The sequence below is a fragment of the Terrapene carolina genome, unplaced genomic scaffold (genome assembly GCF_002925995.2).
Source record: "Terrapene carolina triunguis isolate 2854851 unplaced genomic scaffold, T_m_triunguis-2.0 Scaffold194, whole genome shotgun sequence".
NCBI classification, from domain to species: Eukaryota; Metazoa; Chordata; order Testudines; family Emydidae; genus Terrapene; species Terrapene triunguis.
Window position 1 is genome coordinate 3,059,495 of NW_020664545.1, and position 18,315 is coordinate 3,077,809.

At 44.6% G+C, this 18,315-nt stretch overlaps 2 protein-coding genes across 3 annotated transcripts; both read right to left on the minus strand.

Annotated features, from left to right (window-relative positions):
- Window positions 1-652: 652 nt before the first annotated feature.
- Window positions 653-15,379, minus strand: DDA1 (DET1 and DDB1 associated 1). Of its 2 annotated transcripts, none has more exons than XM_024219081.3 (5): window positions 13,845-15,379; window positions 6,136-6,216; window positions 5,560-5,611; window positions 5,142-5,203; window positions 653-3,853 (listed from the first exon to the last, which is right to left on the minus strand). In XM_024219081.3, the coding sequence occupies exons 1-5, from the start codon at window positions 13,977-13,979 to the stop codon at window positions 3,743-3,745; spliced, it is 441 nt and encodes a 146-aa protein (XP_024074849.1). In that variant the 5' UTR covers window positions 13,980-15,379; the 3' UTR covers window positions 653-3,742. The 2 variants fall into 2 exon arrangements, with proteins under 2 accessions (XP_024074849.1, XP_024074848.1); XM_024219080.3 differs by lacking the exon at window positions 13,845-15,379 and adding an exon at window positions 12,272-12,348.
- A 1,020-nt stretch (window positions 15,380-16,399) lies between these two features.
- Window positions 16,400-17,988, minus strand: MRPL34 (mitochondrial ribosomal protein L34). The gene is made up of 2 exons (XM_026654980.1): window positions 17,891-17,988; window positions 16,400-17,060 (listed from the first exon to the last, which is right to left on the minus strand). Exons 1-2 carry the CDS (start codon window positions 17,944-17,946, stop codon window positions 16,748-16,750), a joined length of 369 nt encoding a protein of 122 aa, XP_026510765.1. The 5' UTR covers window positions 17,947-17,988; the 3' UTR covers window positions 16,400-16,747.
- Window positions 17,989-18,315: the final 327 nt, after the last annotated feature.

An 18,315-nucleotide genomic window follows, 5' to 3' on the forward strand; every position in this document is an offset into this window, starting at 1 on the left:
AGGTCAGAGTCTAGCCCAAGTTTTAAACAGACAGGGGAATTGGTCGATTCTTCCTCACAAACACACCCCGTCCAGCAGGGTTTTCACAATGTTTCTGATCACCATTGTAGCTTCGTTTGTAACGGAGTATGGATTCAGTGCTCTTATGAGTAACAGCATTTGAAAACATTCTCAGACTCTAAGCACCAACAGTAGTGGCCCTTACCAGCCTGCCAGTTTTACTCAAAACAGATCATCCTCCCTCAGCAGTATTTGCCGTATTCCTTTGCATGTCCCTGTGTTTGCTCAAGGAAATGTCTTGAACACTGAACAATGTACACAGATAAAATAAAGCAACTGGCAAGTCTGAAGAGCCAACCATGGATACAAATAAATAGGGCCTTTGCAGAGCAGATGTGACCACTTATGACCACTGGAATGGAACATGTGCCAAGGTTTATTTATTTTAAAAAATAAACAACTTCCCTTTCAAACTTCAATACCTTTTAAAGTTGATTAGGAGTCAGGGGAGGGGAAGAGAATAAAACCCCTTCAAACACTCCTCTGAAGTCAACATTTGATATCTGGAGTTAGTTTAAGACATCTTTGGTTTTGCCTTGTCAGTCACTAATCTTGTGATAACACCCACTACATCCAGGCTTTGTTTAAAAAAAAAGGCAATGGTTACCATTGAAATAACTGAGATTTACCCATCACATCCAATCGCTCCGAGGGATTGCTAAACAGAGAGACGGCACAAACTTCAATGCTATCCAGTACAGGAGCAATCTGCCTTGCAGGGGAGAGCAGATGCTTGCTAGGCCATTCCTAGGATCCAGCGTCCTCTACACTTCTCATTGAAATAAAGAGGGAAATATGTTCCTGCAGCTCCCATTTCTGCTAAGAGTCACACTATTCACTCCAAAAATTCTCTTCTGATCCTTTTGACAAGCTTCTAAAGTTTTATAAAAACTTTGTACAATATACATCAATACTAGAAACAATAAAAATACCACTATGCGGACATATACAAAATACCCGTTAAGGGTCACTAAATCCCAGTCACTTTGTAACAGGATAATCAGAAAGTATTAGAGGAGCTACATATTATACAAACTGAACACTGTTGGAGAAGTTCTGGATCTCTGTTTAACGTATGATTTGCCTAAGACACCAGACAATCAATTGGCTGGGAGGGTTTTCACATGCAACACAAACCCGATACACATGTATTAAACAGCAGTGGAAACATTTTGAATGTCTGGCAGCTTGAGGATGGCATTTTCAAGCCGTTAGCAGCATGGAAACTGGATGGTGAGGGAGGAGGCTTTCAGTTCAGATTAGATAACTCTGACCAGCTGAGCAAGACTATCAAAACTTTCAGTAAAATGCAACGATACCTGTTTGAGAGCATCAGAAATCTATGCTGCTTGTGTACAGTTAACATCAAAAACAAAATGCAATAGTTTGATTGAAAGGACACTCAAGAATTTTTGTTTAAGTACTGTTTTTTTCCCCATTGCTTCAGACTTGCTCTCAGGAAATTAAAGGCAACTATTTTTTTCTCTTTGCCAAATATTTCCCCCCCCCTAAGAGTGTGAATTGCAGAGATTTTTGGTAAATTAAACAAAAAAATCCTTATTTGTAAGATTTCAAAGGCTCCGCTACCAGCAAGGTCCCATTTACTGTAAAGGGAACAAAGATGGGGGTAAAGAACAGGATGGAACTGCCAACTCTTTAATTGTACTTCACTTGCTGTAGCAGAGAGGTCAGCAAAGCTCCAAATTCTCTCTTAGTAAGGAATTAAACAGCACTTGACAAATGAGGCTGGAACTCTCAAATGTAGCTAAAAACACAGCATTGGTTAAACTTTTGTCATCGGCACTACGCCCATTTCCTCCTTTGGTATCTGACAAACCTTTTAACATGCCCTTGAAGCTAACACAGCATTTTCCGTTTACTTCTCGCATTTCACACAACAGCATCTTTTTTGGCAGCACAGCTCTGGGTAAAGGAGTTCTGTTAAGTTGCAATTGCCAGGAGAACACAAAATTGTAAAACCATATTTTCGTCCTCACCAACACAGCTGGTGTTTTAACCTGATAATCTGGAGGGGCACTGCTGCAGCAAAATGTAGCTATTTTAAGGGCAGGTACAATTTTAGGTCTAAATACCTTAATGATCTTCACTGAAAAAGTGAGATGACTAATACTAGAATCAGAGCTTAGCGCCTTGTACATACTTGTAAAACTGCAGCAATAAGTGAGGCTATATCCTGCTCCTCACAAAGTCCTGTCTCATAAGATAAACTGTGCTGCTGATGGCTTTCACTCCCATCATGCTTTTACTCTGTCCACTGGCCTGATTGGGACACAATAGTGAAGGTGGCGGCACGAGCCCTGTCTTCACAAGTCTTTCATCTGAGTTTAACCACCATGGTCAAACTCCCTACAGAACTAGGCTTACCCATGGTTTTCTAGAAAGAGGCTCACATGGCTTCTGGACTCAGTTTGTTTAGAATTTGCGGATGAGCAGAGATGCTGGGAAAAGAGCAATGGAAGGCAACAATCTAGATTTCAACCTAAAAACGACAGACTCTGCTTTTCACATTAAAAGCGGAATGGACAGTCAATAGTGAGAGACACACACCTTCACCACCTTCAATCAACTAGGCTGGTTTCCTTTGACTCCACTTAGACATCTTGAGGGTTTTGTATTTGGCTCCTACTGAAGATAGTCAGCAAAGGGTTACCGGTGACAGGCACTGAACTGTCATTGTCCAAATGAAAGAGGGTCTGTCTTTAATATAGACTGTAGAAGCTCATTTTGTTCAGCTACTTTGCATCCAGAAGTCCTGGACTCAGCTCCAGTCATGCAATATACGATTTTTCAGAATCGCTGGTTGAGAGAAAGGAAATAGCCAATCTAGATGCCAAGCTGTACCCAATTTGATTCTCAAATTTAACAAACAAGATTATAAGGTAGACCTACCAATTCCATTCCACCTGGTGCCATTTTAAAGACACTGTTGATCAAATACTCAGTAGGATAGAAGTATCCTTTTTATTCCAATGGAGAAGTTGCACATACCAGTCCATTCAAGACCAAAAGGCTGTTAAAATGTAAGAGCAACCAAAGCAACACACCTGTCACTTGAATTCTCCATGACCATTGATGCGTGTGACAACATATGCTGCTGAACAAAAAACCCACAACTGTTCTATCAAGTTGACCACGTTTCATAAAATCAGCATAACCCTAAATGACCCCCAGGATTTCTTAGTACAGTGCTGATTTTAGGATCCACATTTCAGAGTGGATGAGGCCCCCGCAAAATTACTGCTAGACTGGTTACAGCCAATACAGAGTTGACTACTGTAATATACCAGTGGGTATATGGATCAGAAAGCCTATACCACTGGAATTTGCATGCCGTAAATTCATGTCTCCTCTCCAGGCTTCCATGGCAAACTGGGTTAATTAAGCAACAGATTTAACGAAATCTGAAAAAGTGATAATGTATGTTTTTTTTAAAAAGGATTAAAGTTACACTACATCATTTGCTGACTTGTTCCACCATCGATTGCTCCGTACGTTTTACAGCATAAATAAAAACTGGAGAAAAAATAAATACATTGGCTCCTATGAAGTCAGAAGTGGTTTGGGCTGCATAGTGGGGGGGGGGGGGAAGGGGCATGGAAATTTACACATTTTGAGACAAAACAGGAAGCGCCTGCAAAATAGTGTAGGAGAGAGCAAGAGTTTAAGTGTCCTCATTCATGTCCTGGCTGTCTGTCCGAGCAATTTTCCGTGGTGGTGCCGAATTCTCACCTTCTATTTCCACTTGCTCTTGATCTCTCTTCTTTGCTGCATTCTGATTGAAGCAAAGAGAAAGGTACATCAATGAAGTCCTCCACAACATTCCTCTCCAGAGACGGCTACATTTCCGTACTGAATGATACGTCTTGCATAAGTAGTTGGTAAAGGTCTTTGGGAGGGAAGATGCTGATGTAGATGAACTAGCAGAGGCATCTTCTCGTGAACACCAGAGTTCTGTCCAAAGCTGGACTATATTATATACTGAATTGTCCCTGTAAAATGCTCTCCTGCCCCAGCAGGGCTGCTAAAGGACAATCCTTTGTTCTTAGCTTCTTTTTATTCCAAGGATCTCAAGTGCTTTATAAACTTTAATAAGACCCTCTTTTTCTCCTGTTGCTCTGATTCAGTCTCTGAACTTCTCAAACCTCCCAACTGGCTTCCATCATCACTCTGAAGCACCTCATTATCAGCTTCAGACTCCTGACAACTCTGCTCCCATCTATGTTTCTCCTTTCAACTCCTCCTCCATCTCTATGCTTGGCCCAAACTTCTCTCAGTTGCTCCCTGTCTCTCCTTCACCCACTCCCAGCCTCCGACCTGCTTTCTTGCTGCTCTGTGCCTCTGGAACAGCCTTCGTGTACTCCTCCCAAACACACACATTCTGAAGTTACATCTGCTCTGGGAAGCTTTGTGGCTATGACCATTCCTCACTGTGCGTGTCTTGTATTGTACCCACTTGTGCCTGTAGAGCACAAACTCGGAGGCAGGGTGTGTGCTAGGAACTTTTTATAGCACATGTATACCTGGCATGTACTATTAATGTGACCCTGTGAGGTAAGCAAGATATATGATTTTACAGGTCAGTATGTGGAAATGATTCACTGGGTGCCTTTGAATGTGTCAACAGCAGAGCCAGAAAAAGAACCCAGGAGTCGTGGCTCCCACTCTCCTATACTATCAGTTTAATAAAAGACTATGGTCTCAAATGGGGAACTGAGGCACAAAGAGGCTAAGTGACTTGCCCAAGGTCATGCAGAAAGTCTGTGGCAAAATCAAACTGAGACCTCCCAATTCTAAGCTATTGCCTTAGTCATTGGACCATCTTTCCTCTTTGAGTTACATGAAGAGTGAGAACAAAGTCTACCACGGATAGAAAATTTACCACAAGCACCTTCTGGTAGAATTGAGAAACCCAGGGTTGGCTCAGTCTTGCACTTGATTTAGTATCTATGTATTTTTCCCCATCACTAATTACAGGCATTGGTGGTCTCACAGTAGAAGCAACCAAAACAAATTGCACTTTAAAACCAGATATGACTATTTTTAAATATAAAACTTCATACCTTTTTGTCCCATTGCTGATGTAGATAACGCAAAAGTATGTTTGTCTTTTCTGTTACTATGACTGTTGAAGAAAGAAAAAACTCTCTGAAGGCATTTCTAAGAGATAACATTTAAAACAAACTACAGTGACCAAGACTTCATACAGGTAGTGAACCTTTTAAAAAGGAGTGACAGCATTACTGTCGTTTTAATTGTCCTTACAATCATTCAATAAGGATAGAGAAAAAGATGTGCAAAAGCGGACACAAAAGTTAAGCATCTGTACTCTTTCGAGCCACTTAAATCTGACACAGCTTTAAAAACACAATTCTGTTTTGTGCTATCAAATGAGATTGAGCACATGCCAAACGTTTAATATTAAACACAAAATAAAAGTTCTAGTACACTTGAAGCTTCAAACAGAAGGAGCATACTTACTTTGTTCAGATGGATATTCCCTTGTGGGAAGATATACTGACGGTCTTCTGTTCTGTAGAAGTATTAGAATGGTTACAGTGCAGAGGAAAACATAAAAAAACCACCAAATTTCCACATACAACTAAGGCTGCTGAACTATCTCAGTCCTGACAGCAAGTTCATCTCAACTGCAATGCTATAAAATTGTGACAATGCAGCATACCACAGTCTCACTGTACCATGCAGCTGCAAATTCTTTCACATGTAAAAAGAGGTCCATTTATCATATATGCGCCCCAGTCCCAATGTTAAACTAAGAGCGTAAAAACATGGGGCGGGAATGCCACACAGCTTTGGCTCTGCTGATATTGCATTTTTCTGAAGTACATTAACTGGGAAATCTGGGAAATCTCCTCTCCTGGTATTCCAATCTCAGATAAGCAGTCGTAGCTCATGATGATACCAGTAATAACTTATTTTAAGAGACCCAAGGCCCAGTTAGAGGCCATACGAAGCACCAGTGTCCTCTGCAACTCTGCAAGACTTCATTGCAAACAGATCATCTCCTGAGAGATTGAATTTAGATATAATACTCACGGATGCTTTACATACAGAGTCTGCATGAAATCTACTGAAGTTGCTTTTGTTGTAAACTGGTAATCCTTTCAAAAAATCTGCCTAAAATGACAGAAGACAGCTTTGGTTAAACAGTGAAGCAAGTAAAGAATAAAAATAGTAGATGAGCAAAAAGATCAAGGGAGTTGCACATGTCAATAATGCCTTTCTTTTTTTTTTTTTTAAACCATTTAGAAGTATGTTGACAGCTACGAGGTCAAATACCAAATATTCAGAATGAACATTGGTTTTCTTAAGACAGATCCTGCAGTCCTATGTGTACGTCTCATCTCTATTTCCCCAACTTAAGTGACTTATGAATCTCCAGTGAAAGGCTCTGTTGTAGCTACATCCATTTTGATGGCGAGGGCTTTTTTAAAAAAACAACAACAAAACTAGTTAAATGTAGATGTGCAGTAAGGTCTCATTTTTAAGACTAAGATGGTAAACTGGGGAAATCACTTCTTAAGAAGCATAATGACTGATTTAAAAGGGGGCAATTGTCAAGTTAATCATTTAAAGAAAATTAGCGCTTTTAGATAGGTTAGATTAAAACAAAACTTGATCTATTTACATTTTTGCTATTTATGTTGCATACTCTTTTGAACCTCAGCTTGAACAATGAAAATAGATCAGACATTTTTACTTTTACATACAAGCAGCTTTGATTTCTTGGCTCATATGCACTAGTACAATGCTGTTACGTTTGAGTTGCAAAGTTTAATTAAATTAAAAAAAAAATCACAAGCATTTATTTTGGTTTCACTTTGCTAAAGTTCTGGGTCAATTCTGACTTGACTGTATCTTTGAGTTTTACTTAGAGACAGACCTGTAACTGCACAATGAAATACTGAATCACTGTGTACTCAGTAAAGCAAAGGGATTAAGTAGGAAAGAATTAATTTGCCCAACCTGTAGCAAGCAGCCATCTATCTAAAAGATCTCAACAGCCAAAACGCATCCTTAATGCCAACACTCTGGATTTGTTAAGGCCTGAAAAGTGGGGGAACCTGACAGCGGACCTATTAACCTTCCACCTAATACATCATAGTCGTTCTACAAAGGGTGTTTACTCATTAAAATGAGCTGAGTTCTCAAACAAGGTAGCTACACTGAAGCAACCCCCTAGAATATATGAATATATGTAAACCTGTCCGATGGAACTTACCAGTGCAACTCGCTACACACCATCTGCACACTAGGTGCCTACTCCAGTATAGCTACACCAGCAGATAAAATCCTCAGCACAGAGGAGGCCTAGGATGCAGTGTCAAACTGACAGCTGTTACTAGAGCTGCATAAACACAAAGGAGCCAGTCTCAGGAAGGCAAAAGAACTACACAGCCTCAATGGCCTAATCCTGCAGCCCTTGCACAGAGGTAACTCCTGGTGGGGTCAATGGTAATTGTGTGCAGGATCCGGCCCACAATCCGTGGTGACTTCCATGCAAAGAATCCCAAGTTCTTGAGGAGGTCTGGTTCAGTCTTCATAGCAGAGTAACACACTTGACCAACAGCAGCATTGCCTCACGGGAAGCATTCCAGCATAACAGCAGCAGTGGCCCTGAAGAGGCCCTTTACCCCCAGTTAACCAAGCTAAACCCATATGGATGGAGGGGTGTTTGTCTTAAAAGCAATAAAAGGGGCATTATGGTAATCAACTCAACAGTATACCAGATCCAGAACCACTCTGAAGCCTCTTCAGTCACAACATATCTAGCGCAAAGAAAGACTCCTGACAACAGCTGCATCTTTTAAGTAGCAGGAAGCAAGGGGACAGATATGACAAGAAGCCATTAAGTATGCTCTTTGGGGAAGGAATTGTCTTTTTTTGTGTTTGTACAGTGCTTATTACCATGGGGTCCTGATTTATGAATTGTGGGTCCTTAAAATAAGTAAGGAAGATGAGTGTATGAAAGGCCATGAAGGAAAATAACTAGCCTAAACCCCTATCTCTAAAAGCAGATTTAATATCTGCACTGGAGTCAAGCCTAGAGGCCCCAGTCAAGGATTATGGCCCCATTATGCTAGGCATAACACATGCACGTAACAAAGAGACAGATCCTGCCCCAGAACTTACAATATAAGCTTAATATATTATATTGTTTAGAAGCAACTCTAAAGATTAGCAAAGAAGCAGATAATTCTAATGAGCCGAGTTATTCAACCCATGTCACGTGCAACAAGGAGAAGATAGAGTCCTCCTGCAATGCTGCTGTTGTGGAAGGAGCTAAAAATCTCTTAACGGGAACAATTACTTTTCTGTTTGTAACTGTCATAGCTTATTCAAAGCAATGGGCTCCAGTCAGGAAGTCTCCGAAGCACTATTTATACTTTGATCTTGTTTTAAGAAAAGTTAATTACATTAAGGTTTCCAAATGTATCCCCTCCCAAGCTTGGTTTTAGGAGAAAAATAGTCCTGTGATTACAGCACTGGACTGAGGCCTTGGCTATACTCAGGACTTCACAGCGCTGCCGCGGCTGTGAAGTGCGAGTGTAGTCGCGCCGCCAGCGCTGCGAGAGAGCTCTCGCAGCGCTGTATGTACTCCACCTCTCGAGGGGAGTAGCTTGCAGCGCTGCGAGCGAGCGTGCAGCGCTCCAGGCACTGATTAGACTGGCACTTTACAGCGCTGTACTCGCTGCGCTCAGCAGGGTGTTTTTTCACACCCCTGAGCGCAGCAAGTTGCAGCGCTGTACAGCGCCAGTGTAGCCAAGACCTTAGACTCAACCAATTGGGTCTCAGTTTCCAGTTCTGCCACAGACTCTTTGTGCGACCATGAGCAAATAACTAACCTCTTTTGCCCATCTGTAAAATGGGGACAATACTACTTCCTTTCTCCCACCGTTTATCTGCCGTGTCTATCTAGCGCTTGCCAGCTCTTCAGGGCAGGTTCTTGTTTCTCTGTACAATGACTAGCACAATGAAAGCACGATGTAAATTGGTCTTTATTTCTATTCCAGTAGAGCCTAAACTTGTTTTCAGATTCTGCTGTGCGCGCCAACTGTTATGCCTCCTCTGATGGGCTGCTTTGTTTACCTTCTTTCATTTACCTCCCAAGGTTGGTTTTGATTACAGAACACTCAATCTGAAAGTTTCATGACTGCGAAAAGGATATAGATCCCCTTAGTATTATTACTCTTACTAACATCCAGGCATATTTCACTGACTTAGAATCCCATTTCACCCCGTTTAGAATTGAGAATTGAGTTCTTACATACTAGAGCTAGTGAGTATTTGATTGGAATTGATCAAAATTCCCAGGTATGTTTCTTACTCTGTTTATTTAGAGTGGAGAATTATGAACACATCCCACTCCAAACCATTTAATTTTGTTCAGCCTTTCACTGCACTTTGTTGCAAGAAACGGAATATTTGCACCATTACATTAGGCTAGGCCCAGGCAGAAAAGCCTTTGAGTCATTATATTACAGCGAACTCAGACTATTATTTGACACATAACAAAAAATAACCTGAAAGTGTAATTATTTATCAATAATATTTTACGCTACTTCAGGTATTTAATAAGCTACAGCTCAACCCCCGTTTCAAAATGTGAAACGGGCTCTAGCCCAATCCACCTATCTTTGATTGTCTCTCTCTACACCACACCTGAATAGGCTCATTGGATACATTCAGGCAGACACACATTTCAAGGGTTCTGCAAAAAGAAAAAAGTTGGGTCAAGCTGCAAATTTAGAAAACCATTTCTCCCAACAACTATACTGCTGGAGACCTGACCAAGAAGGAATCGATCAATAATTGCAACTAGTCACTGTAAAAAGAAAAAGTTTAAAGTTTGGGAGAGGAAAACTGTACTTTCTAATCATGTAGGACCCCAAGACATCAACACGTTTCTGTAGCACTCCTTGACTTTACACAAAATATATAGAACAGAACTAGTCATTTTATTCAGGAAATGGTGGCAGAAAACTGAAAAGCTGGTCTTGGCTCCTGATGAGTCCTAAAGTAAGGCTATCTACATAAAGAGTGAAACTACTTGGCCTGAAATGGGATTGTATCACATATAGCATATGTTCCTAACATTCATACTTTCCCCTTCATCCACTAAAAAGCAATGTTGCTTCCCCACTGAGAATCATTATAAGTACTTAAAGATGGGGGCTAAATATTTCTCCAAGATGCGAAATAAACTCCTTAGCACTGCTTTGGACAGGTTGCAAGACAGCTTAAAGCAACATTAGTTTTCAATTATTCTGCCATGCCCCCATTATACATTTTGACCTACTAATGTACAAATGCCATTTAAACAGTGAATCAATTATTGTAAAGAACAGAGTTGGAATCCATTTTGACAGAGGGCAATAAAAACTGATCAAACATCCAAAAGAAGCAGTTCTTCCCTCCCCTCACCCCCAGAATAAGAAGGGGTGGCAGGCACCCTAGTTAATTACTTTCATGGTAGTGTGTTTCTAGGTGCCTACTAGATTACGTACAGCTGTCCCCACATTTAAGTATCTTGGCTTATGAGAGTCCAAATATAGGATGAAGCCTCAAAATGACAGCCATTAAAATAATGGTATGAAAATTATGCAGGATCTTCTTTAAAGGAATAATTTCTGCAGATTGTGTTTCATTGTTCAGCTTCTCCAATTAAAAATGACAAATGCAAGACGGACACCAGACTTGTGCAGGCCAAAGAATTACACACCTGCCAACAGGAATCTAGCTAGTCATTTAACACTACATGCAGCACCAAGATACTTGTTCCCATTAGACTGGAGCTAAGGTGAGAGCTGGAGTTTCCCTGGTTACTAGCCACCACCCTATTTTTTCCCAGGGCAGAAGTTATTTGAATGATTCAACTCCAACACCACTGGAAGCGTTTACTGGGCAACCTCCATAACGGAGATATTAGCAGGAAAACAAAAGTGATTCTAAAAAAACTGCCGACACATTCAAAGGGGGGCACTTCTCTACTTCAGCTTTCTGCCTTTTTCTTTTCCTTAGGGCAAAGAGGGAAAACGCCCCGGTCAAACCAAGAGAGCTAAGGAATGTCCTGAGGAGTCAAGAAATGAAACAGATCCTCAAATTTGAGGCGTTTCCCCATTTATTTTGGGGGAAGGTGCCACAGCAGTAACCCCAGATGCATCTGTGACTACGCTGCTGCCTGGAGATTCTCTCTCTAGTTTCCCACTGCTATTGCTTTGAGGAGGGAGGCAGAGACAAGGCTGCATCTGCCTCTCCCATGTCAGCAAGACCCCACCCCCAAGCAGTTTCCTGAGAATGTGACAAAAAAATCCCATTACGGCTGGAGCCCACAGCTCTAAGCAGAGAGATGGAGAGGCCATATCTGCCCCAGTCCCTCCATCCCAAGGAGGGAACGCAGCAATCCCGCTCAGACACATCAGGCCCCTGGGGATGGAGACGCTGAAGATGAAGCCGGGGGCGGAGAGAACCGCAGATGCAGGAGCCCCACCCCCGAGCGCAGCTACCTCAGGCTTTCGGCCTGAAGGGGGGGGGGGGGGGGGAATCACAGCCCCCTTCCCTGCTAACCAGGCCCAGGAAGGAAGCACTGAAGCCCTTTCCCTAGGAAGGGCCATATGGCTGCAAGGGAAGGCGACCAGGGGAAGCCTACGGCGGCTGCAGCCCCTCCCCCAGTCACGCCCCGCACCCCAAAAATCCCCCCTCCCCCCTGAATAAGCAGGCCCAGAAACTGCTGTTTGGGGGAGCTGGGAGGGGACGGACAGGGGTGGCCCCTGGGCGCCGTGGCTGCCCCAGCCCCCCCCATCACCAAGGCCCCCCCCAAACAAGGCGCAGAAGGTGCTGGCCCTGGGGGGCGTTGCAGGGGGGCGAAGGCTCTGCCCTGAGAGGGGAGGCCCGTGGCTGCTGGGGGGCTTCCCAGGGCGGCGGCAGCTGTCTCCCCTCACACCCCCTCCCCTCAGGGGACCCCAGGGCGCCTGCCCCACAGCCCAGCCGGCGGGCGGGGGGGGGGGGGTGTCCGTGGCGGCCCCACCCCAGGGGAGCCTCGCCCCACTCAGGCCGGGGGCGGGGCCCTCTCCCTGGAGGTCCCCATGGCTACCGAGGCTGCAGACCCAGCACCCCGCCTCCCCCACCCGCCATTTTGTATCGGGGGCGGGGGGGGGCACAAGCCACCTACCATCTTCCCCGCCGCTGCCTCAGCCGCACGGCAACTTCTAAAAGCCCACTCCTCAGCCTAACTTGCCTCCTTGCCCGGACCGCCCCTCCGCCCGGACACGCACGCTCCCATTGGGTGGTTCTGCCCAAGACTGCAGGCCTATTGGCCACCGGACCTGTCCCTCAAAGCTGCCAAGAAAATAGCCATTTAGGTTGAGGCAGGAAATGCCCGCCCTGGCCCCTAAGGCTCGCGGGAGGAAGAGGAAAGTACCCGGATGTGGGGCCGGCCGCGCTGCTTCATGGGAACTGTAGTCCCAGTAACGAACACCTGGCTTCCCACTTCCCATGAAGGAGGCCATTGACTGCTGCCAGGGTCAATAATAATTTATGGTTCGTTCTTAACAAACAAGTATTTAATAATAATAAGTAAGATATATGCAAAAACACATGATAATGATTAATAAGCATCAGTATTCAAATTATAATTAGTCAATTATATGTTACTAATGATAATGAATTAACTATCAGTAATGGCTTATAACCACCACCATTTGATCAAACTTAGCCATAGATTCCAAATAGTAAACATTAATAACCAATATTTCATAATCAAAATCACTCAAATTAAGTCATTGATTATCAAGCACTCATAATTAAGAACTCATTCATTAATAAAGCACTGATCTTGCAAGTTGCTGTGCCTGGGCAAACCCCTCTATCCACAGTTCAGTGCTACTTGATCGGATTGTCAGATCTGACCGTAAATCAAGACTGTAAAAGTCAATAACCAATATTAAATCAATAATCAAAAATAAGCTTTTTCTCAGGTGTTCTCTACTTGCTGTAGCAATTACAGCTGACAGGATCATCTGGTCAATCTCCAGTGCTAAATTCCTGGTGGCCTGGTGTACATTTGTTGCCACTAACAATGCCATTGAGGGAAGTGATTCACCATCACTACCTTCCATGTGGGACAAGGGGAAATCTTCATACCCATTCCACAGGAACTGGTGCCATTAGCTGGGGGAATGACCCATATTTTACAAATGAGGAAGCATTCTGCAAAGGGGCTAACACTGAAAAACACCAACGCAAACAGCATTTTCAGGTTAATTTTGAAAATGAGGAGCAATGAACTGAGACAAAGACCTCCTGAGAACCTGTCCCATATCCTAGGAGTTGTCACAGCAAAGGTCAATTTAAGATATCATAGCTAAACTCCTAAAAAGCAGCTTGACATCGGATGAAAAACAAAATATGAAGAACAGATGCTGCTACCCCATTCATACAAAACTTTGGATAAGGGCTAAATGGGACATTAGGCAGAACACTGGGGAAAGTTCCTAAGGATGAGTATTTGATTAGGCTGTGAGAAATTACTCCTGAAAGAAAGAGCGGAAGCTCCCTAAACAGAGGCATTTAAAACTAGGACTCGCCAAACCCCAGGCAAATAGACTGTGGGAAACAATCCTGCATTGGCCACCGATCTGATAGTGTTAGTATCTTCCACCTCTAATTTCTCCACATTCCATGCAAAAGATCCATTAAAAACATAAGGACAGAAGATATGTTATAAAAACAGAGTTGCCTCTTACTAATGCCTTTTTCCATCCTTTCTCTGGCTGAGTTGGCAGGTGTTTTGCTGGACTTTTCAACTGGACTTTGCTTTCTGCATATATTACATGGGTTATAAACACAGTTGGAATGATGCTCTGTAGGAGTCCCTTCATTTCAAGGAAGCGCACCAGGGCCTTTTAAGCGCAACCACTGTCCTGAGATCAAGGAGCTGCTGAGTTCTAATTCTGATTCCACCTGTGGTCTTAGACAAGGGATTTTTCAGCAGTGCTGCAGACCTGAATCTCCCATTAAATGGAAGCTGTGGTGCTCAGCCCTTTCTTAAATTCAGCCTGTGCCTTAGTTTCCTCTTCTGACAAATAGGGAGAATATCTCTCTGCCACTGGGGGTTGCGAGGCTTAATTAGCACAGTACTTTGAGATCCTTGCACAAAAAAATTAGTCTTGGGCCCTAGCAAGTATTTTTGCACATCACAAGACTCTGAAAAATCATGTACAGCTGGCAGTCTTTGCTTAAGAGTCCCAAGCCTGAAATGGAAAAAAGTACTGTAACCCATTCCCAATCATCCGATTCATCCAGCTTCCTTCAGCCTCAGTTTCTCTTTCATTATTAAAGTATGCTTGAAATGCAATAAACAGAGGCGGTGTTATCGGGGGAAAAGGAAAGCAACATAATCCTTCTATTTATAAGTTGTACCCTTCCTACATGCCTCTGGAGAGGAGCACAACCTTTAATAAAAAGATATGTTGTGCTCCTTGAACAGGTACCAAATAAGCAAGGTCCCTCCCCATAAACAAACTCGCTCGCCCCAGCCAGCCATCTCAGTAGCTACAGAATTTATACGGTACCAACCATTGTACTAGCTAGTGATCCTCTCAGGGATCATGCCAAACTGATTGTGTTTATCATAGGCAGAGGGGCTGTCAGATGTTTGGTGTGTTGAATTATTAGTTCTGCTCTTAGATTCCCCTACAGCTGACTCTAGAGCACAACTGACCACCTTCCTCCTACTGGATCCCATTTTTCAAATTGAGGGCTCTGGAAATGACCATGACTGGTGCTCATGGGGACTTCTACATATGATTCCTCCAGTGCTAGGGAGTCAGGGTAAGGAAGTTATATTGTTGAACTTCTTCTGGAAGGAGATGACATGTGTGAGAGCTGTGTCAGACAGGCCCCAACTCCTTGCCCCACATGCTGTCCCAAAGAGGTTCAGGCTCCTCTCCACTTTAAAGTATCAAGGCCAACATTTTTAACGGTCATCTTGAAAGGTTTATAAAATCAGCTCAAGACATCTCAAGCTCAGTCCCTGAAGAGTAAGGAACCTATAATGGACACTTTGTGGCTCCAGGCCTTCCTGTATTGATTGTTAATCTGACTACATTCACTTTGTGGTAGAAAATCTCAACCTCTGGAATTTCCTGAATATCATGAACCTGAATCTCACCTTTACTGCTGCATTAGTGGTAGTTTTTGCATCTAATTTCCCCTCAAGTAAGCCACGCATACTTGTCACGCTGCATTAAACTTGGAGAGGGAAACTGAAACTTGTCAGCTTTACAGTCTGTCTTCTGCTTGCATTTGCAACACCTTAGAGGAATGTTTAAATAATTAAAACAATTTTAAAAACTAAGATACCATGGGGACATTTCTATTCAATGTCATTTTTTTTTTAAATTGAACAAACCCTGCATTTTGATCCATGTATTTAGAGAATCCTGAAAATAGACTGTAGATTCTGTTCTTAAAAGCTCTCACAGCCTCTCACACTCAGTGTGAAATTCACCCCAGTACAGAAGGTCTTTGCAAAGCCTATGCTCCCAGGAGTGTTAAACTGAGGGACTAAGTGGAACACTTAGGCAATGCAGAGGGGCCCTGCATGGGCTCTTGGGCACAGATGTGAATTTCACCCCCACACAGCAGCAAACTAAGCCAAAGTGTGCTAAGTGAGGTGTTGGGGCGCTCTTCAGGTGCCATTAAGAAGCTGGGCATTGGAATCTTTACCCAATGACAAAAGGAATTCTTGCTAACAGAGCAACAGGAAAACAAAACCAACATGCACTGCTGCTATAGTTTATAACAGGACTGCAGCTCCACCATTAGGTTCAGATCCTGCAATTAAGTCTACGCAAGTAGATTCTGTGGCTGCCTGGAGCCCCACTTTCTGCAATGGGACACTTCATGGGCACATATTCCTTTGCAAGATTTGGCCCTAAACTGACAGAAAAAAGAACCCTACCCCATGCTTGCTTTAGGCTCCAGTCATGCAAGGTGCTCATTTTCTTCAAATAGCTCTGAGGGCACTCAGCACATTGCATGATAGAGTCCTTGGTGAGTAACACAGGGAGAGGGGAGTGGAGTCAACAGCATACTGTTCGCTGGGTACGTTGGGGAATAGTCACAGACCTTGCTTTGTGGTTAACGCCAATTGCACATCCACAGATTGAAAACTCATCCCTTAAGGCTTCTAGAGAAAGAAGAAAGTGTGCCTGCTACTCCCACAAGAAAAAAAAAAGAGAAGTAAAACAGTTTTTCTTCCCCTATAGCTTTGCATTAACAAACTTAATGCAGGAAGCTTGATATGATTTTTTATTATTTTGTAATTATGCCTCATGGATGCACAATTTTTACCTTAGAACTACTCCCACCAGTTGTAATAATTTTGCCATTAAAAATAATTAGCCATCAAGTGAAGCCAGTGGAAAAGAAAACCAGCATCCCACATCTGTCAAAGTAGCACTCAATAATTCTTCACCACATGTTATAACATGATGGGAATAATCAGTCGCTCATGGGTGTTACATAGAGAAGTCTATGTCACTGCAAACTCTCAGGCTGGTTCACTCTAAAGGTCTGAGTTGCGGATGATTATTCAGGCTTGACTGAAACATTTCATGCTCAACAGATCCTGCAGCTACAACACTCAGTGGCTCAGCGATTTCCTGCCTTTCAGCATGCGTCGGAGGATCACCTCGATCCCGCTGGGAGTTCTAATACGCTTGATCCAGCCATGGGTCCGCTTGCGCTTGAGGTTCTTTGGTTGATATTCATTCCCGCGTGCCTTGGTGCGTATTTGTTGAAGGCTCCATGGTGACAGGTGTCTAGGGATGCTTTGGAAGATGCCTGCAGATCTGAAGGACAGGCTGGTGCTTGGAGGCTGCCCCAAAGCATCTGAGAGGATGGAAATTGTCCTGGGCTGCGAGGGGGAGGCTGCAACGCGCTGCAGCAGGAAGAATCTTGGTAGAGTGAAAAAACAATAGAAAGAGGTTAACAGGAAGTAAGACAATGACCTAGAGTTTGGAATCTAAGCACCATGTGTAAAACACAGTGGGGGGGGGGGTTGAGACTTCATTCTAATAATGCAATTTTGGAGGTATAACTGGTTAAATAAGGGCCTCTGATAATTCATTCGAGCCAAACATAGTGAAGAGAGATGCTGGCCCTGCTTCGGCAACACAGTTTTGCCAACGGTACCACACGCCCCTGCCCCCCACTGTGGTCATCCAGCTCTCTCTTGGCTCTGCCAATGCAGTGACACACAGCACCCCTCTGATCAGATAGATAGTCATCACTGCTTCTGATCTCCCATCCTCCCCATCTGCAGCCAGGTCCCCCACCCCACCCCTTCCTCCCAGCCACACTTACCCCCTCTCTCCTGCCCTCAGCTTCCACTCACCCCATTTCCAGTCCCCCTTCTTCTGCCCTGACCTCCCCCTCACTTCCTGTCCCCCCTCCTGAGTCCCCCTTTTTCTGCCCTGTCCCCCTCACCTCCTGTCCCTCACCCCATTTCCAGTCCCCCTTCTTCTGCCCTGACCTCCCTTGCCCCATTTCCAGTCCCCCTTCTTCTGCCCTGACCTCCCCCTCACCTCCTGTCCCCCCTCCTGAGTCCCCCTCACCCCATTTCCAGTCCCTGTTCTCCTGCCCCCCCTCCCAGCCTGTCCTGCCCCTCACCCCATTTCCAGTCCCCCCTTTTAAGGTCCCGGCCTGGCCTCCCCCTCTCCTGCCCCTCCCCCACTCAGCCCCCCTGGGGAAGAGGGGGGGGGGGTCTCCGGCAGCCGCGCGTTACCTGCCCCCGGGAGGCAGAGGCCAGAGGCGGCCCAGGCGGCCTGTGAAGAAAGCCATCGTCCCCCCAAACAACGCCCGGGCCTATTGGCTCCCGCCGCCGGGCCTATCACAACCCGCGGCCACGCGGGGCTGGGGCGCCGCAAGGGCTTCTGGGACATATAGTTCTCCGGGTCACGCCGAGGCCGCAAGGGCTTCTGGGGTCTGTAGTTCTCTGTGCCAAGCCGAGGCGCTCCGTGGGGTGCGCTGAGCCCCAGGCCCTGGCCGGCTGGCCCGGTGTTCCCGCCTTGCCCTGTTTCCTCAGCCCCCCCTCCCCCCCCACGGGCCGGGGGTCGCCATGGAAACGGGCCCCGCCCCCTGCCCTGAAGGAGGGTGGCCTGTGGGTTAAAGCCTGGGAGCCCGGACTCCTGGGTTCTGTCCCAGCTATGG

Excerpts from the sequence above, each read along its gene's own strand:
- MRPL34 (XM_026654980.1), bottom strand. The coding sequence starts at position 17,946 with ATGGCTTTCTTCACAGGCCGCCTGGGCCGCCTCTGGCCTCTGCCTCCC. Across the intron at positions 17,061-17,890 it reads CCTCTGCCTCCCGGGGGCAG|ATTCTTCCTGCTGCAGCGCG; the intron begins GTAACGCGCGGC and ends CACTCTACCAAG.
- DDA1 (XM_024219081.3), bottom strand. The coding sequence starts at position 13,979 with ATGAAGGGACTCCTACAGAGCATCATTCCAACTGTGTTTATAACCCAT. Across the intron at positions 5,204-5,559 it reads GGAATATCCATCTGAACAAA|TCATAGTAACAGAAAAGACA; the intron begins GTAAGTATGCTC and ends TTTCTTCAACAG. Across the intron at positions 3,854-5,141 it reads ATCAGCAATGGGACAAAAAG|AATGCAGCAAAGAAGAGAGA; the intron begins GTATGAAGTTTT and ends TGCTTCAATCAG.